The 21,615-nt window shown below is 39.8% G+C and overlaps 1 protein-coding gene across 1 annotated transcript in view; it reads left to right on the plus strand.

Moving 5' to 3' along the window:
- The window catches only part of sls (sallimus), a 145,248-nt gene that overhangs the window by 35,715 nt on the left and 87,918 nt on the right, over positions 1–21,615 (plus strand). The window contains exons 10-22 of the mRNA XM_088050807.1: positions 3,875–3,997; positions 4,804–5,230; positions 5,278–5,466; positions 5,513–6,204; positions 6,251–6,607; positions 9,950–10,126; positions 13,134–13,622; positions 13,667–13,939; positions 13,987–15,709; positions 19,010–19,173; positions 19,380–21,138; positions 21,186–21,392; positions 21,437–21,597. Of these exons, the coding sequence (XP_087906933.1) occupies positions 3,875–3,997; positions 4,804–5,230; positions 5,278–5,466; positions 5,513–6,204; positions 6,251–6,607; positions 9,950–10,126; positions 13,134–13,622; positions 13,667–13,939; positions 13,987–15,709; positions 19,010–19,173; positions 19,380–21,138; positions 21,186–21,392; positions 21,437–21,597 (6,741 nt within the window). The remainder of the gene's footprint in view (positions 1–3,874; positions 3,998–4,803; positions 5,231–5,277; positions 5,467–5,512; positions 6,205–6,250; positions 6,608–9,949; positions 10,127–13,133; positions 13,623–13,666; positions 13,940–13,986; positions 15,710–19,009; positions 19,174–19,379; positions 21,139–21,185; positions 21,393–21,436; positions 21,598–21,615) is intronic.

Raw genomic sequence — 21,615 nt, forward strand, 5'->3', positions numbered from 1 at the left:
AATATAATAAAACCTTGTCATTTATGATCACTTTCACGTAATCTCTGTAATTGTGGACAATAAAACCGTTCTTCATCGCGTCGTGAACAATCCTCAAGTAATTTTTCCAAAGGGCGAACAAAGATTTATTGAAATAGCGTAATTACCAGTCTTTGTCTTGCAATACGAAGTTCGTTGCTCCGTTTTGCGTCTGTTACTGAATAATCGACATCCAACCGGGATCCATTGATAGGAAATTAGAAAGCCGAAGAAGTGACCGGCAGGATACTAATAGCTCCAGAGTAAATAATCGTTTCAAAACGTGTAAACATAACATCATTTGCTATTTATAGCACCTGGCAGACAGTGGATGGCACATTTCAATTCACCCACGCAATCATAAAAAGATTGGGGTTTAAAGACTTAACCTAATCGGTTACATAAGAATTTGTTGTGCTTGAAATAATAAGTGTTAATTTTGAAGTGTCAGTCATGTGTTAAAATAAGATTTCAAGACAGTTTTTGGCAGGAGTACCATCATTAACAAAGTATTAACTTTGTGTTTTCGTAGATTTGCACTTTTGCAACGACTAGAGCTGCTGCCAACTTTTTATTTGTGAAAGTTCTAGGAGCAATGGCTCGAAGAAATCAAACCACCCATCAAACCGCCTACATCAAGGCCGCGGCACCTACAACCATCAATGGGTCCAATCAGCTACTCTCTTATTGTTCAAATTCAATAACAAAGTCTCGTAGTTCGATTAAATCGCGATCTTTGTGTTGCTTTTGACTTATTTGTCGGTGGAAGCAGAGGACAGTTGGTCTTCACGCCCACCAAACTCCGATTGTGTAATACAACCGGTTTCAAAAAAAGAATTTGCGTTTTATCCATAAATAGAGGATACCAAAAGAGGTAGACTTGTTAACTGGAGAATCGAAGGAGATAATCGCAAAGTCAAGACCATGATGAAGGAGTACCATCAGGTTGTAATCAATTTTGCTCCAGATCGTTGTTAAGAGTGAAATTGTTGAGGAGATAACAGCCCACATGGGCAATAGTGTGATTTATAGTGACGGTTTGATCGGATAGGCCGGGGAACAAAGAAGGTGAGGTGGTTTTGTTGGGCGATTTTCTAAAAGGAAATTGAAATTCTGCAGGAGTCCGGCATTCTTAAAGAATTTTTTTGTTATTGTATATTTATTCTAATTTTGATTGATTATAATAAATTATACATTCTCTTTTTCGCAGAAGTTCTAATCAAATAATCACCTAGAAAGGTCAATCTTTTGAAAAAAATTATTATTAAATACAATCACCGCCAAACGTTGCTTGCAGAATCATAAAATTTATAAGCAGATATAAAATTAGAAAATATCAACAAAACTGTTTACTTTCAATCCTTAGTAAATATGTGTAATTACAGTAACATAAAATATAATTATTCTTGTTGAAATAAGCATGCAGCTTGCATCTACCAACTTATTTGCTTAAGTAAATACTTCCTTATGTCTCTTAATTTCCATAAGTAAATTTCGAACTAACTAAGGGGAAAAATTTGGGTTCTAATTTAGGATTCAAAGCTTGTTTATTTTTTTTTAATATTTATTTTATTAGGTCCGAAAATAGCACAATTAGTTTCGGAAACGGCGCAAATCGCATGTTTATATCTATCGTAATTCCGGAGTTTCAACTCGAAACTTCAAAGGCTTCAAATTATATAAGTTATTTGTTGATTTACGGGGAAAATCCAAACAGTTTTGGATTTTACGTGAAATTCTGCGTTAAATAAGCAGCAATATCTTGAATTTGCTTCAAAAATAAGCAATATATCGATCTCAGAACTTTGACATAGTTTTAGTCGCGCATTTTAAAAAAAAAATAATCGAATTTTTGACTTTCGGATTATCTAAAAACGAAATCATAGCTAAAAAATCGCGAGGAAAACGATTTCGTAATTTTAGCCCTCTGGCGACAACCTGCAATTACAAACGCCTCTAATTCAGTTATTTGTTGACGTACGAGAAAAATAATGGTAGTTTTGGATTCAGCGCGAAATTCTGCGTCAAATGAGCCCATGTAGCTCAAGTTTTCTTAACAAATATAACGAGATATCGACCGAATTACATTTTTAGAGAATGATTTATGGGTCATTTTCAAGACGCTGTTTCGGGGCAAAAACTGCGTTTAGTATTATTGAATTATATATTGATCGAAAGATGAGCTCAAGATCTATCGACTGGCCAAATCTCAGATCGATCAAGCAAGTAGTTTACGAGTGGCGATCGAAAAACGAAAAATTGAAAATTTTTCATCGATTGACTCGCAAAATTTTTTTGCCCAAAAAATTGACCATCGATTTTTCGACTTCTGAGGGCTTATTCTGAAGTAGAATGAGCCGAGAAAAACGATGGCGCAAACCGTTTCTCAAAATCTTTTTTAGTTTCGGAGATATCGAGCTTTGAAAATTTTCCAACTCAAAATCCTATATCAGAAACTTTTATCGCTTATAACTCAGTTATTTCTGGACCGATCCAAACGAGTCTTACCTTTTTAGATTCTACGTGAAATTCTGCGTAAAATGAGCACAAATACTTTAATATTGCTGGACAAATAAGCGAGATAGCGACCGAGTCTGAATTAGAGACCGAGAGGCAGCTAACTTCTACATTGAAAAAATGAAAAATCTGAATTCGGACGATCTAAAATCGCTTTCTATAGTAAAAAATTGTGGGGAAAACGATTCCGAAAAGGGTTGTTTGATATTTGCCATAATTCCGGAGATATAGAGCAAAATCGATTTCAAACCTCCAAAATTTTGGGTCTCTGGAGACAACCCGAAATTACAAACGCCTCTATTCAGTTATTTGTTGACTGACGAGAAAAATAATGGTAGTTTTGGATTCAGCGCGAAATTCTACGTCAAATGAGCCCATGTAGCTCAAGTTTTCTTAACAAATATAACGAGATATCGACCGAATTACATTTTTAGAGAATGATTTATGGGTCATTTTCAAGACGCTGTTTCGGGGCAAAAACTGCGTTTAGTATTATTGAATTATATATCTATCGAAAGATCAGCTCGAGATCCATCGACTGCCCAAATCTTAGATCGATTGGGCAAGTAGTTTACGAGGGGCGATCAAAAAACGAAAAATTGAAAAGTTTTCTTCGATTGAGTCGCAACATTTTTTTGTCCAAAATTTTTTTTGAGGGCTTATTCTAAAGAAAAATGAGCCGAGAAAAACGTTGGCGCAAACCGTTTCTCAAAATCTTTTTTAGTTTCGAAAATATCGAGCTTTGAAAATTTTACAACTCAAAATTCAATATTCAAAACTTTGATCGCCCTTAACTCAGTTATCTGTTATCCGATTTTAACGGGTCTAACCGTTTTGGATTCTACGCGAAATTCTGCGTAAAATGAGTACTAATACTTTAAGATTGCTCCATGAATAATAAAATGAAAAATCAAGCACTATATCAAAATTTTTGCAATTTGGCTACAACCCGAAACTTCAAACGCTTCTAATTCGGTTATTTGTTGACGTACGTTAAAAATTTGCTCAGTTTTGGATTCTGCGTGAAATTATGCGTAAAATGAGCACCAATAGTTTATGATTGCTCTGCATATAAGCGAAAAATCGACCGAATTAGATTTAGGCATACAATTTTTTGGCACTTTCAAATAGCAGTTTCTTCTATACTATTATAACATCTAAAAGGGTGAAACTTTCAGCCCTATTATGTCCCTTATAGCCCCATTTGATCACTCAACTCCGTTCCTCTCTGAAAACCGCCCACCGCGATATTTGCAGACGTCTGGCCTCTTTTTCCCTCAAAATCAGCGTGACTTTTCCCAACCACCAAACCACCAACTCACACGTGAATTTCTTGCAGTGTGGCGATTGGATCAACCTGAAAATCCTAGAAATCACCCCCGAACTGACCACTTTGGGTGACAACCTCGCAGAAGCACAAGAATTACAACGAGCCCACGATGAAGTCCTCAGACAGTTAAAAGTAAGTACAATCGAAGAAACGTGTCGATGTAATTATGAATGATTTACGAACACAATCAATCATAAATATTTAGGTGCTTCTGTTCTCTCCAATGCGCCGGCCTTGACTTTTGTTCTGTGCCAATTTCAAACAACAATAGCTGGGATTTGGTGGTCGTTTTCTTCTTTGTTGCTTTGACTTGAAGACAGACCACCTTGATATCACGCAATATTCTCGGCCCACGCGACCAACGCCTTTCAGTAAGTCAGTAATTTCGTTTTAGTTAACCGCGTAAACTGTAATTTCGGGCTAAAAATACGCGCCAGCTCAGGATTTGAATTTCCACTGGTTCCATTCCTGGAAATGCTCGCTTTCGATTCATATGAAGGCGGAAATTTACACACAAAGATGTTTGAGAGCGATGTTCTAGGCGCATTGTTGTTCCGATGATAATGAAGGAGATACGGATCTTGTTAACACGAAAAAGAAAGTCTTGTAACGATTTCTATGACTGAAATAATGCTGGAGCGCAATTTGCGGACCTCCGGATTGGAAGGAATGTGAAGAGCAAGTAAGGTTTCCCAGGTACTAAATTTGAACGTGGTCAAACAAGAATTCTAAAAGAAGCGCCTAATGGTAAATAAACAAACACTGCTTTTCTCACAAAGATTTGTTCTGAAAACACGACGAAATTCTTAAGGTCACTTCCATCCTGTAATCTGCGGCACACTTCTTGCCATAAATACTCCAATCATTTCGCTTCTTGGGTCGGTAAACACGCACCTCCACATTAATTAACACTTCTTCTGTACCATCATTGATTACAGAACAAACAGAGCCCAGTGGAAGAGCTTCTTCGGCAAGCCGACCAACTCATCGCCACCCAAAGACCTCGTGCTGAAGTCTACGCAGCCATGGCGGAGTCCTTAGGAAGAGCCTGGAAGGACATCAACAGCCTCCTCGAAATGCGCAAAGAAATCCTCGACTTAAACGTCCAGTACCACGGCCGAGCCCAAGAGTTCTTCCAGAGGTCCGACGAACTAGAAGCGTCTTGCACGGACAAAGTCGTCCCGATCGAAATCGAAGCAGTGAAGGAGTTCTTGAACATGATCCACGACCTGCGCAGGTCACTCCTGGAGTCGCTCATGGGGGCTCTGCAGACTGGCAACACCCTCCTGGGGAAGCTGAAAGAACTGGGGGCCGAAGGCACACTCGATTCGCGACCCGATCGAATCCGAAGCTCTGTAAATCGAGGTAAAATCCCCCAAACATCCAAACTCTTCAGTTAACTCTTTTTGTAGCAATTTCGCAAGTACAGGGTTGGATGGAACAACTCCACATGAAGAGGCAAGTTCTAGAAGCGACTTTCAACAGACGGAAGACGCAGCTAGAGCAATGCCTGGCGTTGGCGATGTTAGCGGCGGATCTGCACGAACTCGATGACACCGTCCACGCAAGAAGTGAGATGTTGAGCAGCACCTACCAACTCGGTACGTCGTTCCTTCGTCCTCCACGTTTTACTGAGTCTAATTTTAGGCGACTCCACATCCAGTGCGGAGTTATTGCTCAACGAACATAAGAAGTTATTACCGGAAGCTAAACAACTCCAAGAACGAGCTCTGAAAATAACCAAAGCCACTGAACAACTCGTGGCTTCCGGATGTTTCGCTGGCGAGCAAGCAGCGGGACAATCGTACGAAATTCTCGCGGCGACTTCAGACTACTATGGGGATCTGCAGAACCGGGAGGGACTCCTGGAGCGGGTGTTGGCGTTCTTCAGATCCGCGCAAAACGCGTTGAGCCGGTTGGAGCAATTGGAGCACCAGCTCACCACCGCGAAACTGCCAGGGACTTCTCAACAGTTGATACAGCTCCACGCGCAGAGTTGCAAGGCTATTGAAGACATCACCAACGCCCCCATTGCGGAAGGACACGCGATTATAGATCTAGTGGGACGAGGGCGAATTGGAGCGGAGGGTGTGCGCCTCAAAGTCGAGGAACTAGAGAACAGGAAGATCTGCTTGGACCGGTTGTGTGTGGCCCACCGCGAAGAAAACATGCGAGTTAATAAAGCTCTGAATAACTTCTTGGAGAGGCACAATGACATCTGCAGCTGGTTGGTTAGTGTGGCTGAGGCGTTTCTGCAAGAACACAGGAACATGGGGGATGATCTTCCGCATTCGAAGGACTTCTTGGAGTTGCACAACCAACTACTTAATGATTTACAGGTGAATTTCGATGAGATTAAAGGTGAAACTCACAATTGGTTTTCAGACGAAAGGAAACGAAATTAACGCTTTGATACTAACCCTGCCGCCGATACTCGAATACCTGGAGGACAACCAACGCAAAGATGTCGACTCCAAGGTGGAGGAGATGCACGAAAGGTGGATCAACCTCAAGAACGTCTTAGAAAACAGATTAGAATTAGCCCGGATTTATGTTAAGTTCCACATGGAAGCCGACATTGTTAACAAAGAAATGGACGGTTTAGAGCGAGAGTTGCTGCAGAATAAAGACGACGTAACGGATGAGATTATGCGGGTTTTGGAGGAAAAGTGGGAATCTCTGGTTCCGCTTTACCAGTCCGCGAAGAATACCGGACTCACGTTTATGGACCAAGCTAATAAGGTAACAGAATTTCTCTTCCTTTTGACGGTATGAGAGCCGCGACTAATGAGTTGCCAAATATGGGAACTTGAAGTGTAATTTTGCAATGCGCTAGACTTAAAAATGGAGAAATTAGCCGCGAAGAGTGGACGCTGGTTTTTTAACACCTCCAAAGAGGCCAAAATTAGGTTGCTTGAACCATGGAATTTTCACTAAATTAATCTGACTGAAAAGCAGCTAACTTCCAAACTGAGAAAAATCGATTTCCAAGGTAAGAAATTGCGTGAAAAACGATTCTGAAAAGGGTTGTTTGATATTTGCCATAATTCCGGAGATATCGAGCAAAATCGCTTTCGAACCTCCAAAATTTTGGCCCTCTGGCGACAACCCAAAATTTCAAACGCCTCTAACTCAGTTATTTGTTGACGTACGAGGAAAATAAGGATATTTTTGGATCCAGCGCGAAATTCTGCCTTAAATGAGTCTATCTAGCTCAAAATTTTCTTAACTAATAACCGAGATATCAACCGAATTAGATTTTCAGAGGGTGATTTTAGGGTCATTTTCAAGAAGCTGTTTCGGGGCAAAAACTGCGTTTAGTATTATTGAATTATATATTGATCGAAAGAGGAACTCGAGATCTATCGACTGGCCAAATCTCAGATCGATCAAGCAAGTAGTTTACGAGTGGCGATCGAAAAACGAAAAATTGAAATTTTTTTATCGATTGACTCGCAAAATTTTTTTGCCCAAAAAATTGACCACCGAATTTTCGACTTCTGAGGGCTTATTCTAAAGAAAAATGAGCCGAGAAAAACGATTTTGGATTTTACGTGAAATTCTGCGTTAAATAAGCAGCAATATCTTAAATTTGCTTCAAAAATAAGCAATATATCGATCTCAGAACTTTGACATAGTTTTAGTGGCGCATTTAAAAAAAAAATCGAATTTTTGACTTTCGGATTATCTAAAAACGAAATCATAGCTAAAAAATCGCGAGGAAAACGATTTCGTAAAAAAATCGCGAGGAAAACGATTTCGTAATTTCGATATCGACCAAAATCGTTTTCGAACCTCCAAAATTTTAGCCCTCTGGCGACAACCTGCAATTACAAACGCCTCTAATTCAATTATTTGTTGACGGACGAGAAAAATAATGGTAGTTTTGGATTCAGCGCGAAATTCTGCGTCAAATGAGCCCATGTAGCTCAAGTTTTCTTAACAAATATAACGAGATATCGACCGATTTTTAGAGAATTATTTTAGGGTCATTTTCAAGACGCTGTTTCGGGGCAAAAACTGCGTTTAGTATTATTGAATTATATATTGATCGAAAGAGGAGCTCGAGATCTATCGACTGGCCAAATCTCAGATCGGTCAAGCAAGTAGTTTACGAGTGGCGATCGAAAAACGAAAAATTGAAAATTTTTCATCGATTGACTCGCAAAATTTTTTTGCCCAAAAAATTGACCATCGATTTTTTGACTTCTGAGGGCTTATTCTGAAGTAGAATGAGCCGAGAAAAACGATGGCGCAAACCGTTTCTCAAAATCTTTTTTAGTTTCGGAGATATCGACCTTTGAAAATTTTCCAACTCAAAATCCTATATCAGAAACTTTTATCGCTTATAACTCAGTTATTTCTGGACCGATCATAACGGGTTTTATCTTTTTGGATTCTACGTGAAATTCTGCATAAAATGAGCCCAAAATACTTTAATATTGCTGGATAAACAAGCGAGATAGCGACCGAGTCTGAATTAGAGACCGAGAGGCAGCTAACTTCTACATTGAAAAAATGAAAAATCTGAATTCGAACGATCTAAAATCGATTTCTATAGTAAAAAATTGTGAGGAAAACAATTCCGATAAGGGTTGTTTGATATTTGCCATAATTCCGGAGATATAGAGCAAAATAGATTTCGAACCTCCAAAATTTTGGGTCTCTGGAGACAACCCGAAATTTCAAACGCCTCTAACTCAGTTATTTATTGACTGACGAGAAAAATAATGGTAGTTTTGGATTCAGCGCGAAATTCTACGTTAAATGAGTCTATTTAGCTCAAAATTTTCTTAACAAATATACGAGATATCGACCGAATTACATTTTTAGAGGGTTATTTTAGGGTCGTTTTCAACACGCTGTTTCGGGGCGAAAACTGCGTTTAGTATTATTGAATTATACATCAATCGAAAGAGGAGGTCGAGATCTATCAACTGGCCAAACCTCAGATTGATCGGATAAGTAATTTACGAGGGGCGATCAAAAACCCAAAAAATTTTTGCCCAAAAAATTGACCATCGAATTTTCGACTTTTGAGGGGTTTTTCTAAAGTAGAATGAGCCGAAAAAAGCGATGGTGAAAACTGTTTCTCAAAATCTTTCGCAGTTTCGGAGATATTGAGCTTTGAAAATTTTTCAACTCAAAATTCAATATTTGAAAATTTAATCGCTCATAGCTCAGTTATTTCTAAGCCGATTTTAACGATTTTACCTTTTTTGGATTCTACGTGAAATTCTGCGTAAAATGAGCACACATACTTGACAATGGCTCTAAAAACAAGCGAGAAAGCGACCCGAGAAGTTTAACGTAGTTTCAAGCACTATTTCAAAATTTTTGCAATCTGGCTACAACTCGAAACTTCAAACGCTGCGTGAAATTCTGCGTAAAATGAGCACCAATAATTTATGCCTGTTCCACAAATAAGCGAGAAATTGACTAAATTTTAGATTTAGACACATAATTTTTTAATACTTTCTTAAATTTAATAACAGTTTCTTCCATATTATTATGACATTTAAAATAATGAAACCGCCAGGGCCCTACATCCCTTATAGCCCCTTTTGATTACTCAATTCACCACATGTGAATTCCTACGGAATTTTCACTAAATTAATTCTTCATGGTTGCTGCAATGTCGCTTCTCCAGATATGTTCATTTCTTGCTGATGGAATGTTGTTTTAACATTTAGAGCTGTTGGGAATGCAGAAAAACCTCAGAGTGACGGGAAAAAATAATTATAAATTATTAAATTTCAAATTTCTTCCTTGATGAACGCAACCCAAAATACAGCGACCAATCTTGAACTTCTTTACTTTGGATTTATATTTGTCATTTGACTTCATACACTATTTTTACCCATTTATTGCCGTAATATTCCAGAAACACAGAACAAACTATCGCAACTGCAAAATCCGCGGCTCTCTCCAATTATTATCCTTAGAAACCGCTCTAATCCGCACTACCTCTTAATGAGCGCGTTACCACGCAATTAGCCATCGAGCATCAGATGCACGCTCTTTCCACCGAGCAGGAAAGAGCCGTTGTGGCGGTTTTCTTCTAGTGCTAAATTTATCTTGCAGGTATCTGAACCGCATCTCGACACGAAGCGTGCTTGTCTTTGCGTGGAGTCCGTGCTGGAACGGCTGTCGGGACGACAGCTCCTTGTGACCAGAAATTGGCAGACTTTCCATGCACAAGTCGTGGAGAAGAAAGAAGTGCTGGTCAAGCTCCAACAAACCATGGCGGAGAGCACGAAGGTTAGTTCTTTCATTTTCTGTTAAAAATCTGGCGGTGGTGCCTATTTATATAGATTTGCGCGAATTTCGGACGGATATAACTGTGATCTGCTCGAGGAAGCGTTTATTTTCTAAACAATTTATTGCGTTTGTCTGGGCGGGTCGTGGAAATGATGAACTTTCTGAGTTTCTCTTGGAAAGAACGTGGAAAAGGTGGCAGTACAATTAGTTAAGAAATTTTTAATTGGCGGTTAGTGTTAGCTCGCGAAGAATGGATAAAATTATGGCGCTTTGGACGTCTTTTAAGGTAATTCGGCAAAAAACTGTTTACATATCTGTCATTTCGTCTAATGCTTGTTTATGCCTACTTTTTCGACTTAGATGTTGGATGTGCTGATCGCTAAAATAGAACGCCATTAACCGATTTTTACCAACAAACGAAAGTCGAAAATACCACCTAAAACACGGATTTTAGAAATTTTTATTTTTGAGACCAAGCAAAAAGTTTCCACTTCCTCCTCTAAAATTCGTAATTTTAGTAATTTTAGTGCTACAACTTTGATATTTGGGGAATTTACTATTTTTGAGTTGTTTATTAACTCCACCAAATTGCAAAATTGTAGAGCAGAAAACACGAATTTTAGAAATTTTTATTTTTGAGACCAAGCAAAAAGTTCCCACTTCCTTCTCTAAAATTGGTAATTTTGGTAATTTTAGTGCTACAACTATGAAATTTGGGGAATTGACTATTTTTGAGTTGTTTATTAACTCTACCAAATTGCAAAATTGTAGAGCAAAAAGCACTGATTTTAGAAATTTTTATTTTTGAGACCAAGCGAAAAGTTCCCACATTTTCCACTAAAATTCGTAATTTCGATAATTTTAGTGCTACAGCTTTGAAATTTGGGGAAGTAACTATCTTTGAGTCGTGTATTAACTCCACCAAGTTGCAAAATTGTAGAGCAAAAGACGCCGATTTTAGTAATTTTTAGTTTTGAGACCAAGCAAAAAGTTCCCACATTTTCCACTAAAATTCGTAATTTTGGTAATTTTAGTGCTACAACTATGAAATTTGGGGAATTTACTATTTTTGAGTTGGTTATTAGCTCCACGAAGTTGCAAAATTGTTGAGGGAAAAGCACAGATTTTAGAATTTTTTTATATTTGAGATCAAGCTAAGAAATTTTACATCCTCCACTAAAATTCGTAATTTTGGTTATTTTAGTGCTACAACTATGAAATTTGGGGAATTTACTATTTTTGAGTTGTTTATTAACTCCACCAAATTGCAAAATTGTAGAGCAGAAAACACGAATTTTAGAAATTTTTATTTTTGAGACCAAGCAAAAAGTTTCCACTTCCTTCTCTAAAATTGGTAATTTTGGTAATTTTAGTGCTACAACTTTGAAATTTGGGGAATTTACTATTTTTGAGTTGTTTATTAACTCTACCAAATTGCAAAATTGTAGAGCAAAAAGCACTGATTTTAGAAATTTTCATTTTTGAGACCAAGCGAAAAGTTCACACATTTTCCACTAAAATTCGTAATTTTGGTAATTTTAGTGCTACAACTATGAAATTTGGAGAATTTACTATTTTTGAGCTGTTTATTAACTTCACGAAGTTGAAAATTGTTGAGGGAAAAGCATAGATTTTAGAATTTTTTTATATTTCAGATCAAGCTAAGAAATTTTACATCCTCCACTAAAATTCGTAATTTTGGTTATTTTAGTGCTACAACTATGAAATTTGAGGAATTTACTATTTTTGAGTTGTTTATTAACTCTACTAAATTGCAAAATTGTAGAGCAGAAAACTCCGATTTTAGAAATTTTTATTTTTGAGACCAACATAAAGTTCTCATTTCCTTCACTAAAATTCGTAATTTTGGTAATTTGAGTGCTACAACTATAACATTTAGGGAAGTTTTCATCTTTGAGTTGTTTATTAACTCTGTCAATTTGTAAAATTGTAGAGTAAAAAACACAAATTTTAGAAATTTTTATTTTTGAAACCGAGCAAAAAATTCCCACTTCCTTTACTAAAATCCGTAATTTTGGTAATTTTAGTGCTACAACTATAAAATTTGGGGAAGTTACTATTCTTGAGTTGTTTATCAACTCTACCAAATTACAAGATTGTAGAGCGAAAAACACAAATTTTAGAAATTTTCATTTTTGAGACCAAGCGAAATGTTCCCACTTCCTCCTCTAAAATTCGTAATTTTGGTAATTTTAGTGCTACAGCTATGAAATTTAGGGAAATTATTATTTTTGAGTTGTTTATTAACTCTACCAAATTGCAAAAATGTAGAGCAGAAAACAGATTTTAGAAATTTTTATTTTTGAGACCAACATAAAGTTCTCATTTCCTTCACTAAAATTCGTAATTTTGGTAATTTTAGTGCTATAACTATTTATAAAATTTGAGGAAGTTATTATCTTTGAGTTGTCGGATATACAGGGTGTTTAAAAGTCGAGACCAGAACCCAAAGCTTCGGTCTCAAAAACTCCCAAAAACTTCCATAGAAAGTGCTCTGTTTCTTATTATTTTGAAAAAGTGTCTAAATTTGCCTGCAATTCCGATATTAATATTGTCGCGTCCAGAGACCCGCGCGTGCTGGAATGTCTTTTTACCGCCGTTAATAATAAACATCAAAGCGAAATAAATAAGAAAACGCGTTTGAATGTACTCTCCTATTATTGCCGAGTTTCGTATTTCTCTGGACACTTGCGGAGCCCCATTACGCCACGTCTAATTCCGTCCCCCATTCGCCGTTTTAAATCATCTTTAATTGTTGAATCAACGTCAATAAACTCCCGAAATAACAAATAAAATGGCAAATGGCCCAATATGAAACTGTCAATATCCCCGCAAACTAATGAACTTCCACGCGAACTCTTTTCCAGCCGCAGCGAGCCAACACTTTACATCCCGCCGCGTTTTATTATTAGGCGCTTGTTTTAAAATAGAGCGAGGGTAGCTGCAAGAACTCGCGCCGTCTCATTGCTTCTTTCGTTCTTTCTAGACTATAAACTGGGTGACGAAACTCGACGAACAATTGTATCCGGTCATAACGACGAATTCCACGAATCCGAAGGAGATAGTGACACATTTATGTGGCAAGCTGGAGAAAGTCGTGCCAGATATCCGAAAAGCGCAGGGCGAGGTGGAGCAGCGGCTCAAGACGGCTGAAGGGCTCATCGCCAAAGCGCAATCAAGCGACGAGAAGACCCTCATCGTCAAGAACAAACTCGCGGAGTTGACAAGAAGACTGTCGGATATTGGCAACGACTATCAACTCCTCCTGGAGATGCTAATTTCGTACTTTAAGAACCTCGTCGAATTAGACAGGAAAGTCGATGATGCCAACTCCCAAACTGGTAGAGCCGCTGGTGATCTCCCCGGAGTCGAAACTCTCATTAGAGAACACGAAACCTCCAAGCAGATTGTCCTCCAGCTCTTTAACCAAGCGAGGAACGAGTGCGAGAATGTCGTCCACAGGATCTCCAGACAGGTAACATCACCAGCACCTGGAGCGATACTCAACTTCTTTTCCAGGAACCCCCCCAGGCCGCTGAGAGCGACATCCAGAAACTACAACACATCCTGGAGCTCAAGAGAGACAACTGGGAGAACCAGTGGCGACAAAGAAGAGACTCTCTGGAAGCTCAAAGACAACTCTGCCAATTCGACACTGATTTGCACCAAATTAATGGGACCATCGATGACCTCAGCAACCAGTTGCAAGACATGAAAGGGAAATACGGGGAGTCTTTGGCCGCCGCAAGAGCGACTTCTCAAGCTTTCGTGTATTTCGAAAAAACCGTCGATGTAAGTCAACTCTTGTCTTTGATTCTTTTTTTTATTTTTTCTTGTAGATGCTTCAACAACGCATTCAGACATTCTTGGACACTGGAGAGAAATTGTTGGCGGAGCGCCACGCCCAAGCCCCACACATTCAGAAACAAATTGCGCAGTTACAAGATCGCTGGAACAACTTCAAGAAGCAAGTCCAAGAGACGAGGAATTTGATTGATCTCAGCATCCAGTTCTTTGAGTTGGTCGAAGCGGCCAACGAGTGGTTCCGCGAAGGTAGCCGTCTTCTGGTTTCCATCGCGCGGAAATCAAATCTCGTGAAGAAACCAGAGGAAGCCCAAGAGCTGCTCAATGAAATCGAAATTTTCCTGAAACCGGGCGAGCAGAAACAAAACGAACGAATCCAGAAGATTGTTGAGTTGGCGACGAGGATCTTCGGACCCATGCAGACGTCACAGATCGACCAGGTTCTGCAAGAAAACAAAGGAATGCTTGAGTCGTTTAGCAGCATCAGCAACGAGCTCAATCAGTTGGCTGAAAACTTGAGACTCGCGGAGGAACAGAGATTGAGGGAAATTGAGGAAGCGAGAATCAGGGCCGTGGAGGAAGAAGCTAGGCGAAAAGCCGAAGAAGAAGCGAGGAGAAAGGCTGAGGAGGAGGCGAGACGAAGAGCTGAAGAAGAAGCGAGAATTCGCGCGGCGGAAGAAGCTCGCCGACTCGCTGAAGAAGCGGCTAGACGCAAAGCTGAGGAGGAGGCGCGGCTACGCGCTGAGGAAGAAGCAAGAAGGAAGGCTGAAGAGGAAGCGCAAAGAAGGGCTGCAGAAGAAGAAGCTCGTCGTAAAGCGGAGGAAGAAGCTAAAGCCAAAGCTGCCGAGGAGGCGAGACGTAGAGCAGAGGAAGAAGCTAGACGACTTGCCGAGGAGGAAGCTAGACGGAAACTTGAAGAAGAAGCAAGAGCTCGAACGGCTGAAGAGGCGCGGATAAGAGAAGCAAGAGCTGCTGAAGAAGCGCGGATAAGAGAAGCCCAAGCGGCTGAAGAGGCGCGGATAAGAGAAGCAAGAGCTGCTGAAGAAGCGCGGCAAAGAGAATTGCGAGCTGCTGAAGAAGCGCGCCTAAGAGCGGAAGAAGAGGCTCGCATCCGAGCCCTAGAGCTCCAAAAGGTCCAAACCGCCCTCGTCCAAGAAAAACCGGCGGAAACCCTCGAGCCGCCGAACTTCAGCGCGCCTCTCAGCGACGCCGTCATCCAAGAAGGATCGAAATTCACCTTCCTCTGCCACGTCACCGGATCTCCAGTCCCTGTGGTAACTTGGTTCAAAGACGGCATCTCCATCCAAAACAACCCAGATCTCCAAACCACCTTCGATCAAGGCCTCTGCACTTTGACCATCGAAGAGACCTTCGCCGAAGACTCCGCCAAGTACACATGCAAGGCAATTAACGCCGCCGGTTCAGCAGAAACGAGTGCTTATCTCTCTGTGAAAGAAACGGAGCCGGAGGAACAGTTATCGCCACCAAGTTTCGTGAAACTGTTGGAGCCTGGAAGCGCGCGTGAAGGAGCGAGTTTTCAGTTTTGTTGCAAAGTTGAGGGAAATCCGTTACCAACGGTGCAGTGGTTTAAGAATTACGATTGCATCGACAACTCTCCGGATTATGTAATTACTTATAACAACGGAGAGGCTATTTTGAAGTTTGAGAAAATTTATTTGGAGGATAAAGCGGAGTACACGTGCAAGGCTGCCAATGAGCTGGGAGTCGCCCAGAGCACGGCGAGTTTGTCAGTGACACGTAAGTCTTGTTGCATTTCTTTTTCTATGTTTGTATGGGCAGTGATAGTTCTTGCAGTTTTGTGCAAATTGTTTAAAGCTGCAAATTCATTGACAATTTTGTCCTAACATTAATTTTTATTTTCGAGACCAAGCAAAAAGTTCCCACTTCCTTTACTAAAATTCGTAATTTTGGTAATTTTAGTACTACAACTATGAAATTTGGGGAAGTTACTATTTTTGAATCGTGCATTAACTCTACCAAATTGCAAAATGGTAGAGCAAAAAACACCAATTTTAGAAATTTTTATTTTTGAAACCAAGCAAAAAGTTTCCACTTCCTCCTCTAAGATTCGTAACTTTGGTAATTTTTGTGCCACAACTATAAAATTTGGGCAAGTTGCTATTTTTAAGTCTTGTATTAACTTTACCAAACTTCAAAATTGTAGAGCTAAAAACACAGATTTTAGAAATTTTTATTTTTGAGACCAATCCTAAAGTTGGTACTTCCACCATAAAAATTCGTAGTTTTGGTAATTTTAGTGCTACAACTATGAAATTTAGAGAAGTTACTATTTTTGAATTGTGTATTAACTCTACCCAATTGCAAAATTGTAGAGCAAAAAACACGGATTTTAGAAATTTTTATTTTTGAAACCAAGCAAAAAGTTTCCACTTCCTCCTCTAAGATTCGTAATTTTGGTAATTTTTGTGCCACAACTATAAAATTTGGGCAAGTTGCTATTTTTAAGTCTTGTATTAACTTTACCAAACTTCAAAATTGTAGAGCTAAAAACACAGATTTTAGAAATTTTTATTTTTGAGACCAATCCTAAAGTTGGTACTTCCACCATAAAAATTCGTAGTTTTGGTAATTTTAGTGCTACAACTATGAAATTTAGGGAAGTTACTATTTTTGAATTGCGTATTAACACTACCCAATTGCAAAATTGTAGAGCAAAAAACACGGATTTTAGAAATTTTTATTTTTGAAACCAAGCAAAAAGTTTCCACTTCCTTCACAAAAATTCCTAATTTTGGTAATTTTAGTACTACAACTATGAAATTTGGAGAAGTTACTATTTTTGAATCGTGTATTAACTCTACCAAATTGCAAAATGGTAGAGCGAAAAACACAAATTTTAGAAATTTTTATTTTTGAAACCAATCGAAATGTTGGTACTTCCACCTCTAAAATTCGTAGTTTTGGTAATTTTAGTGATACAACTATGAAATTTGGGGAAGTTACTATTTTTGAATCGTGTATAAACTCTACCAAATTGCAAAATTGTAGAGCAAAAAACACGGATTTTAGAAATTTTTATTTTTGAAACCAAGCAAGAAGTTTCCACTTCCTCCTCTAAAATTCGTAATTTTGGTAATTTTTGTGCCACAACTATAAAATTTGGGCAAGTTGCTATTTTTAAGTTTTGTATTAACTTTACCAAAGTTCAAAATTGTAGAGCTAAAAACACAGATTTTAGAAATTTTTATTTTTGAGACCAATCGAAAAGTTGGTACTTCCACCTCTAAAATTCGTAGTTTTGGTAATTTTAGTACTACAACTATGAAATTTGGGGAAGTTACTATTTTTGAATTGTGAATTAACTCTACCCAATTGCAAAATTGTAGAGCAAAAAACACGGATTTTAGAAATTTTTATTTTTGAAACCAAGCAAAAAGTTTCCACTTCCTTCACAAAAATTCCTAATTTTGGTAATTTTAGTACTACAACTATGAAATTTGGAGAAGTTACTATTTTTGAATCGTGTATTAACTCTACCAAATTGCAAAATGGTAGAGCGAAAAACACAAATTTTAGAAATTTTTATTTTTGAAACCAATCGAAATGTTGGTACTTCCACCTCTAAAATTCGTAGTTTTGGTAATTTTAGTGATACAACTATGAAATTTGGGGAAGTTACTATTTTTGAATCGTGTATAAACTCTACCAAATTGCAAAATTGTAGAGCAAAAAACATGGATTTTAGAAATTTTTATTTTTGAAACCAAGCAAGAAGTTTCCACTTCCTCCTCTAAAATTCGTAATTTTGGTAATTTTTGTGCCACAACTATAAAATTTGGGCAAGTTGCTATTTTTAAGTTTTGTATTAACTTTACCAAACTTCAAAATTGTAGAGCTAAAAACACAGATTTTAGAAATTTTTATTTTTGAGACCAATCGAAAAGTTGGTACTTTCACCTCTAAAATTCGTGATTTCGGTAATTTTAGTGCTACAACTATAAAATTTGCGGAAGTTACTATTTTTGAGTCGTTTATTAACTCTACCAAATTGCAAAATTGTAGAACAAAAAACACACATTTTAGAAATTTTTATTTTTAGACCTAGCAAAAAGTTCCCACGTCCTTCACTATAATTCGTAATTTTGGTGCTATAACTATAAAAATTGGGGAAGTTATTGTTTTTAAGTCATGTATTAACTCCACAAAATTGCAAAATTGTGGAGCAAAATACACAGATTTTAGAAATTTTTATTTTTGAGACCAAGCGAAAAGTTCTCATATCCTTCCCTAATAAAATTCCCTTCACTTGGAGCATGTGGCACTTGGCACTAAATAATTACGTAAAACTAATGCACAGGAATTTTTAAGTCAAAATTTTCAAATGTCAAATTCTGGGGGACAATAATAATGCCAACCTTGTCCTTTTAAAATTACCAAAGATTCATCAAGATTTCAAAATCAAATAAAAAAAATAACTGTCAAACTGAACGCAACCTAAACTGTCAAATCATCTTTACTAGAGCCCATTACTATCAGTCTACTCAATAACATGTAAAATTGGTGGCAACCCCTAGCGATTTTGATCCTAACAGTTGGCAGCAAAAGCGCTTGACCTTGATTTTCCCCTGATTTTCTCCCTAAAGGATTGGAAGCCAGATTTACACCGAAAATTTATTCAGCAGTGTGGACTGATGGCAATGAGCTCTGCTTTATTTTCGCATAATTCGCTGCTTTCGTCTCTCTGCACTTTATAAGCGAGTAGGCGATTTTTGATCTAAAATTAAATTTGATCAGTTTAAACCTTTGTTTCTTCTACTTTGGCACGTTCTGTCCACATTTCATTTCTGAACTTCATAAGCTCCACAGTGACATCAATAGTGTCCAAGGTGTTGGAACGAAACTGCGGAAATAATTGCCCGAGTGAACCTATTTTTACTTATTGTGTTGTAAAAATACTTCTTGTACATGAATAAACAGTTTACACACTTATTGCTTTTTGAAATGCGAATTGAAAGTCGTGGGCGCCTAAACAAAATTTCTAGACCAATTTCACAACCCGCAAATTTATGTGTGCAGCTCTGGAGCCGATGGAAGCGCCCAAGTTTATCCTGCCTCTGTCCAATGTGATGGCGAGGGCCGGACAGAAAATAAAATTGGAATGTGAAGTTTCTGGATTGCCCCCACCAATCCTGACTTGGTCACACAACGGCAAAGCTGTGAAAGAGGCGCGCGAGCTGAAAGTAAGTACCAATTTTCCTGCTAACGATTCCGATGATGATTAACGCAATTGCACGCATTATTTTTATCGGCGAAGACGTGGGTTTGGCCTTTTTTCCGTCTTGGCACCGATCCGACCTGCTGAAACTCGCATTTTTCCACAAATGCCGTTTCATCCGATCACAGTTCTTTCAAAACCACAGCTGCAATTCTCTAAATATACTTTCAGTTGCAGTTTGAGGGAAATAAGGCCACTTTGCTGGTATTCGAGGCGTTTCCGAAGGATGCCGGCACTTTTATGGTCCACGCGAAGAACATAGCCGGTGAAGCTTCCAGTGCTTGTAGTGTTTCGGTCAAAGGACGCCTTCCTACAGAAACTTCCGACTCTGAGTTGGCCAGCGACATGGAACCCGTCAAACCGTCCATCCAGTTACCATTAACTAACGTTACGGTAACCGAAGGCAATCGAGTAAGACTGGATTGCGTGATAGTCGGCCAACCGGAACCGGAAGTCATTTGGTACCACGACGACCGACCTGTTAAAGAGTCCCCGGACTTCCAGTTACTCTTCCAAGGCGATCGCTGCTCTCTCATCATCCAAGAAGCTCTCTCTGAAGACGCCGGTGTGTACAAAGTCGTCGCGCTCAATTCAGCGGGAGAAGCCTCGAGTAAATGTTCTTTGGCGGTGACTCCAGAGGCTGTGGCGAAGCCACCGGAGCCAGAAGAACCTCCTGGGACGCCTCCAAAATTCACGAAGCTCCTCTCCGACGTGTTGGTTTCAGAAGGAGAAAAAGTCACGTTCGAAGGGAATGTGGTCGGGGAGCCACGACCAGAAGTGAAGTGGTTGCTCAACAACCAACCCATCGCCGCCACGGACCACGTGAAGATCACCCACGACGCCGATGGTACCATCAAACTCGAAATCGAAAACGTGCGCCCGGAGGACAAAGGCGTCTACACCGTCAAAGCCACGAATTCTTCAGGAGACGCGAAGTGCTTCTCGCAGCTCATCGTAAAATCAATGAAGCCGCCAGAGATCATCAAACACGAAGAGATCAAATCCGCGCCTGTCTTCAAAGAGATGTTCAACGACCGCGTTGCCTTCGAAGGCACCTCCACCAAGTTTGAGTGCATAGTGGTAGGCAAGCCCACCCCTAAAGTCCGGTGGCTGTTCAACGGAGAGCCCATCACCGGGAAGAAAATCCTGATTTCAACCTCTGGAGACCGCCAGGTTTTAACAATCCCAGAAGTCAACAAAGAAGTTGCAGGAACCATCACCTGCGTCGCCGAGAACGAAGTTGGAAAAGCCAGTTGCGCCTCCACGTTATCCGTGCAGAGCGTCTCTGCCATCACTCTTCCGGAGTTCCAACGCGACTTGACTCAACACGTTGAGTCTTCCTACATTATCAACAGAGAAATCCACACTCAATCGTCAACTTCGAAGTCGCAGAAAATCACCACGTCTAGCGGCGCCGAAGAGCCCCACGTCCAAATCCACAGTTTCTCCGCCCAAGACCAACAGTCGTTCAAGCAGATCAACCAGCAAGCGCCCCAAATCAGCGAGTCGCATAAAATCGAAGAGTTCCACCAAGTGGGGAAGCAACCGGCTACCATCATCGAGAAGTCGTCTTCAGTTTTCACTTCCGGAGGGGAAGAAACGAAGCAGAAGACAATAGAACACGTGGTGCAGAAGCCAGCGATACGAACGCGGCCACCGAAGTTTGTCACTCCAGTAACTGGTAAAATTGTTGATCAAAACGTTGACGTGGTTCTTGAGGGGATTGTCGATGGACTACCATCGCCTGAGATCAAGTGGACGAAGAATGGTGAAGATCTTCGGCAAGGCCCGGGGCTCACCATCACCGTCGACCGAAACAAGGCCACTGTGGTCATCAAAGACGCCAAGATCGACGACGCTGGAAGGTACACCTGCACGGCGGTCAACGAAGCCGGGAAAGCCGTTAGCACCGCCGACTTAGTGGTCAGAAGTAAGTCCTCCTCAACTTAAGACCGCAGCTTCAATTTTAGTTTCCAGAAACCGTGTTCCCTCCAGTTTTCGGCCGCCGCCTCCAAGCGCAAGTGATCAAGAAAGGCGACCGCGTGGTCATGGAGGTGGAGGTCACCGGAACCCCGGACCCAACAGTCACGTGGTACAAAGACGGTGTGCCCATATCTGAGGCGCTGGGTGACAAACCCAAAGTGAAGACGATGGGAAATTCGCACACACTCATCATCGACAAAGGTAAGTCTTCAGTCTGTGGAGAAGTGTTAACAAAAACTCTTCAGCTGAGATGAATTTGTCTGGGCGCTTCATGGTCCGCGCGGTGAACTCCGGTGGCGAAGCCCAAAGCATTGCAGACATAGCTGTGTTTGAACCAACCCCTGATACTATGGTGGAGGTGGTCAAAACTGTCGTCTTTGAAGACGTCAGAAAACATGAAACTCTGGTAAGTGTTCTTCTGATC

The sequence above is a fragment of the Gnatocerus cornutus genome, chromosome 2 (assembly GCF_029298725.1).
Source record: "Gnatocerus cornutus isolate USDA-ARS CGAHR chromosome 2, icGnaCorn1.1, whole genome shotgun sequence".
NCBI classification, from domain to species: Eukaryota; Metazoa; Arthropoda; class Insecta; order Coleoptera; family Tenebrionidae; genus Gnatocerus; species Gnatocerus cornutus.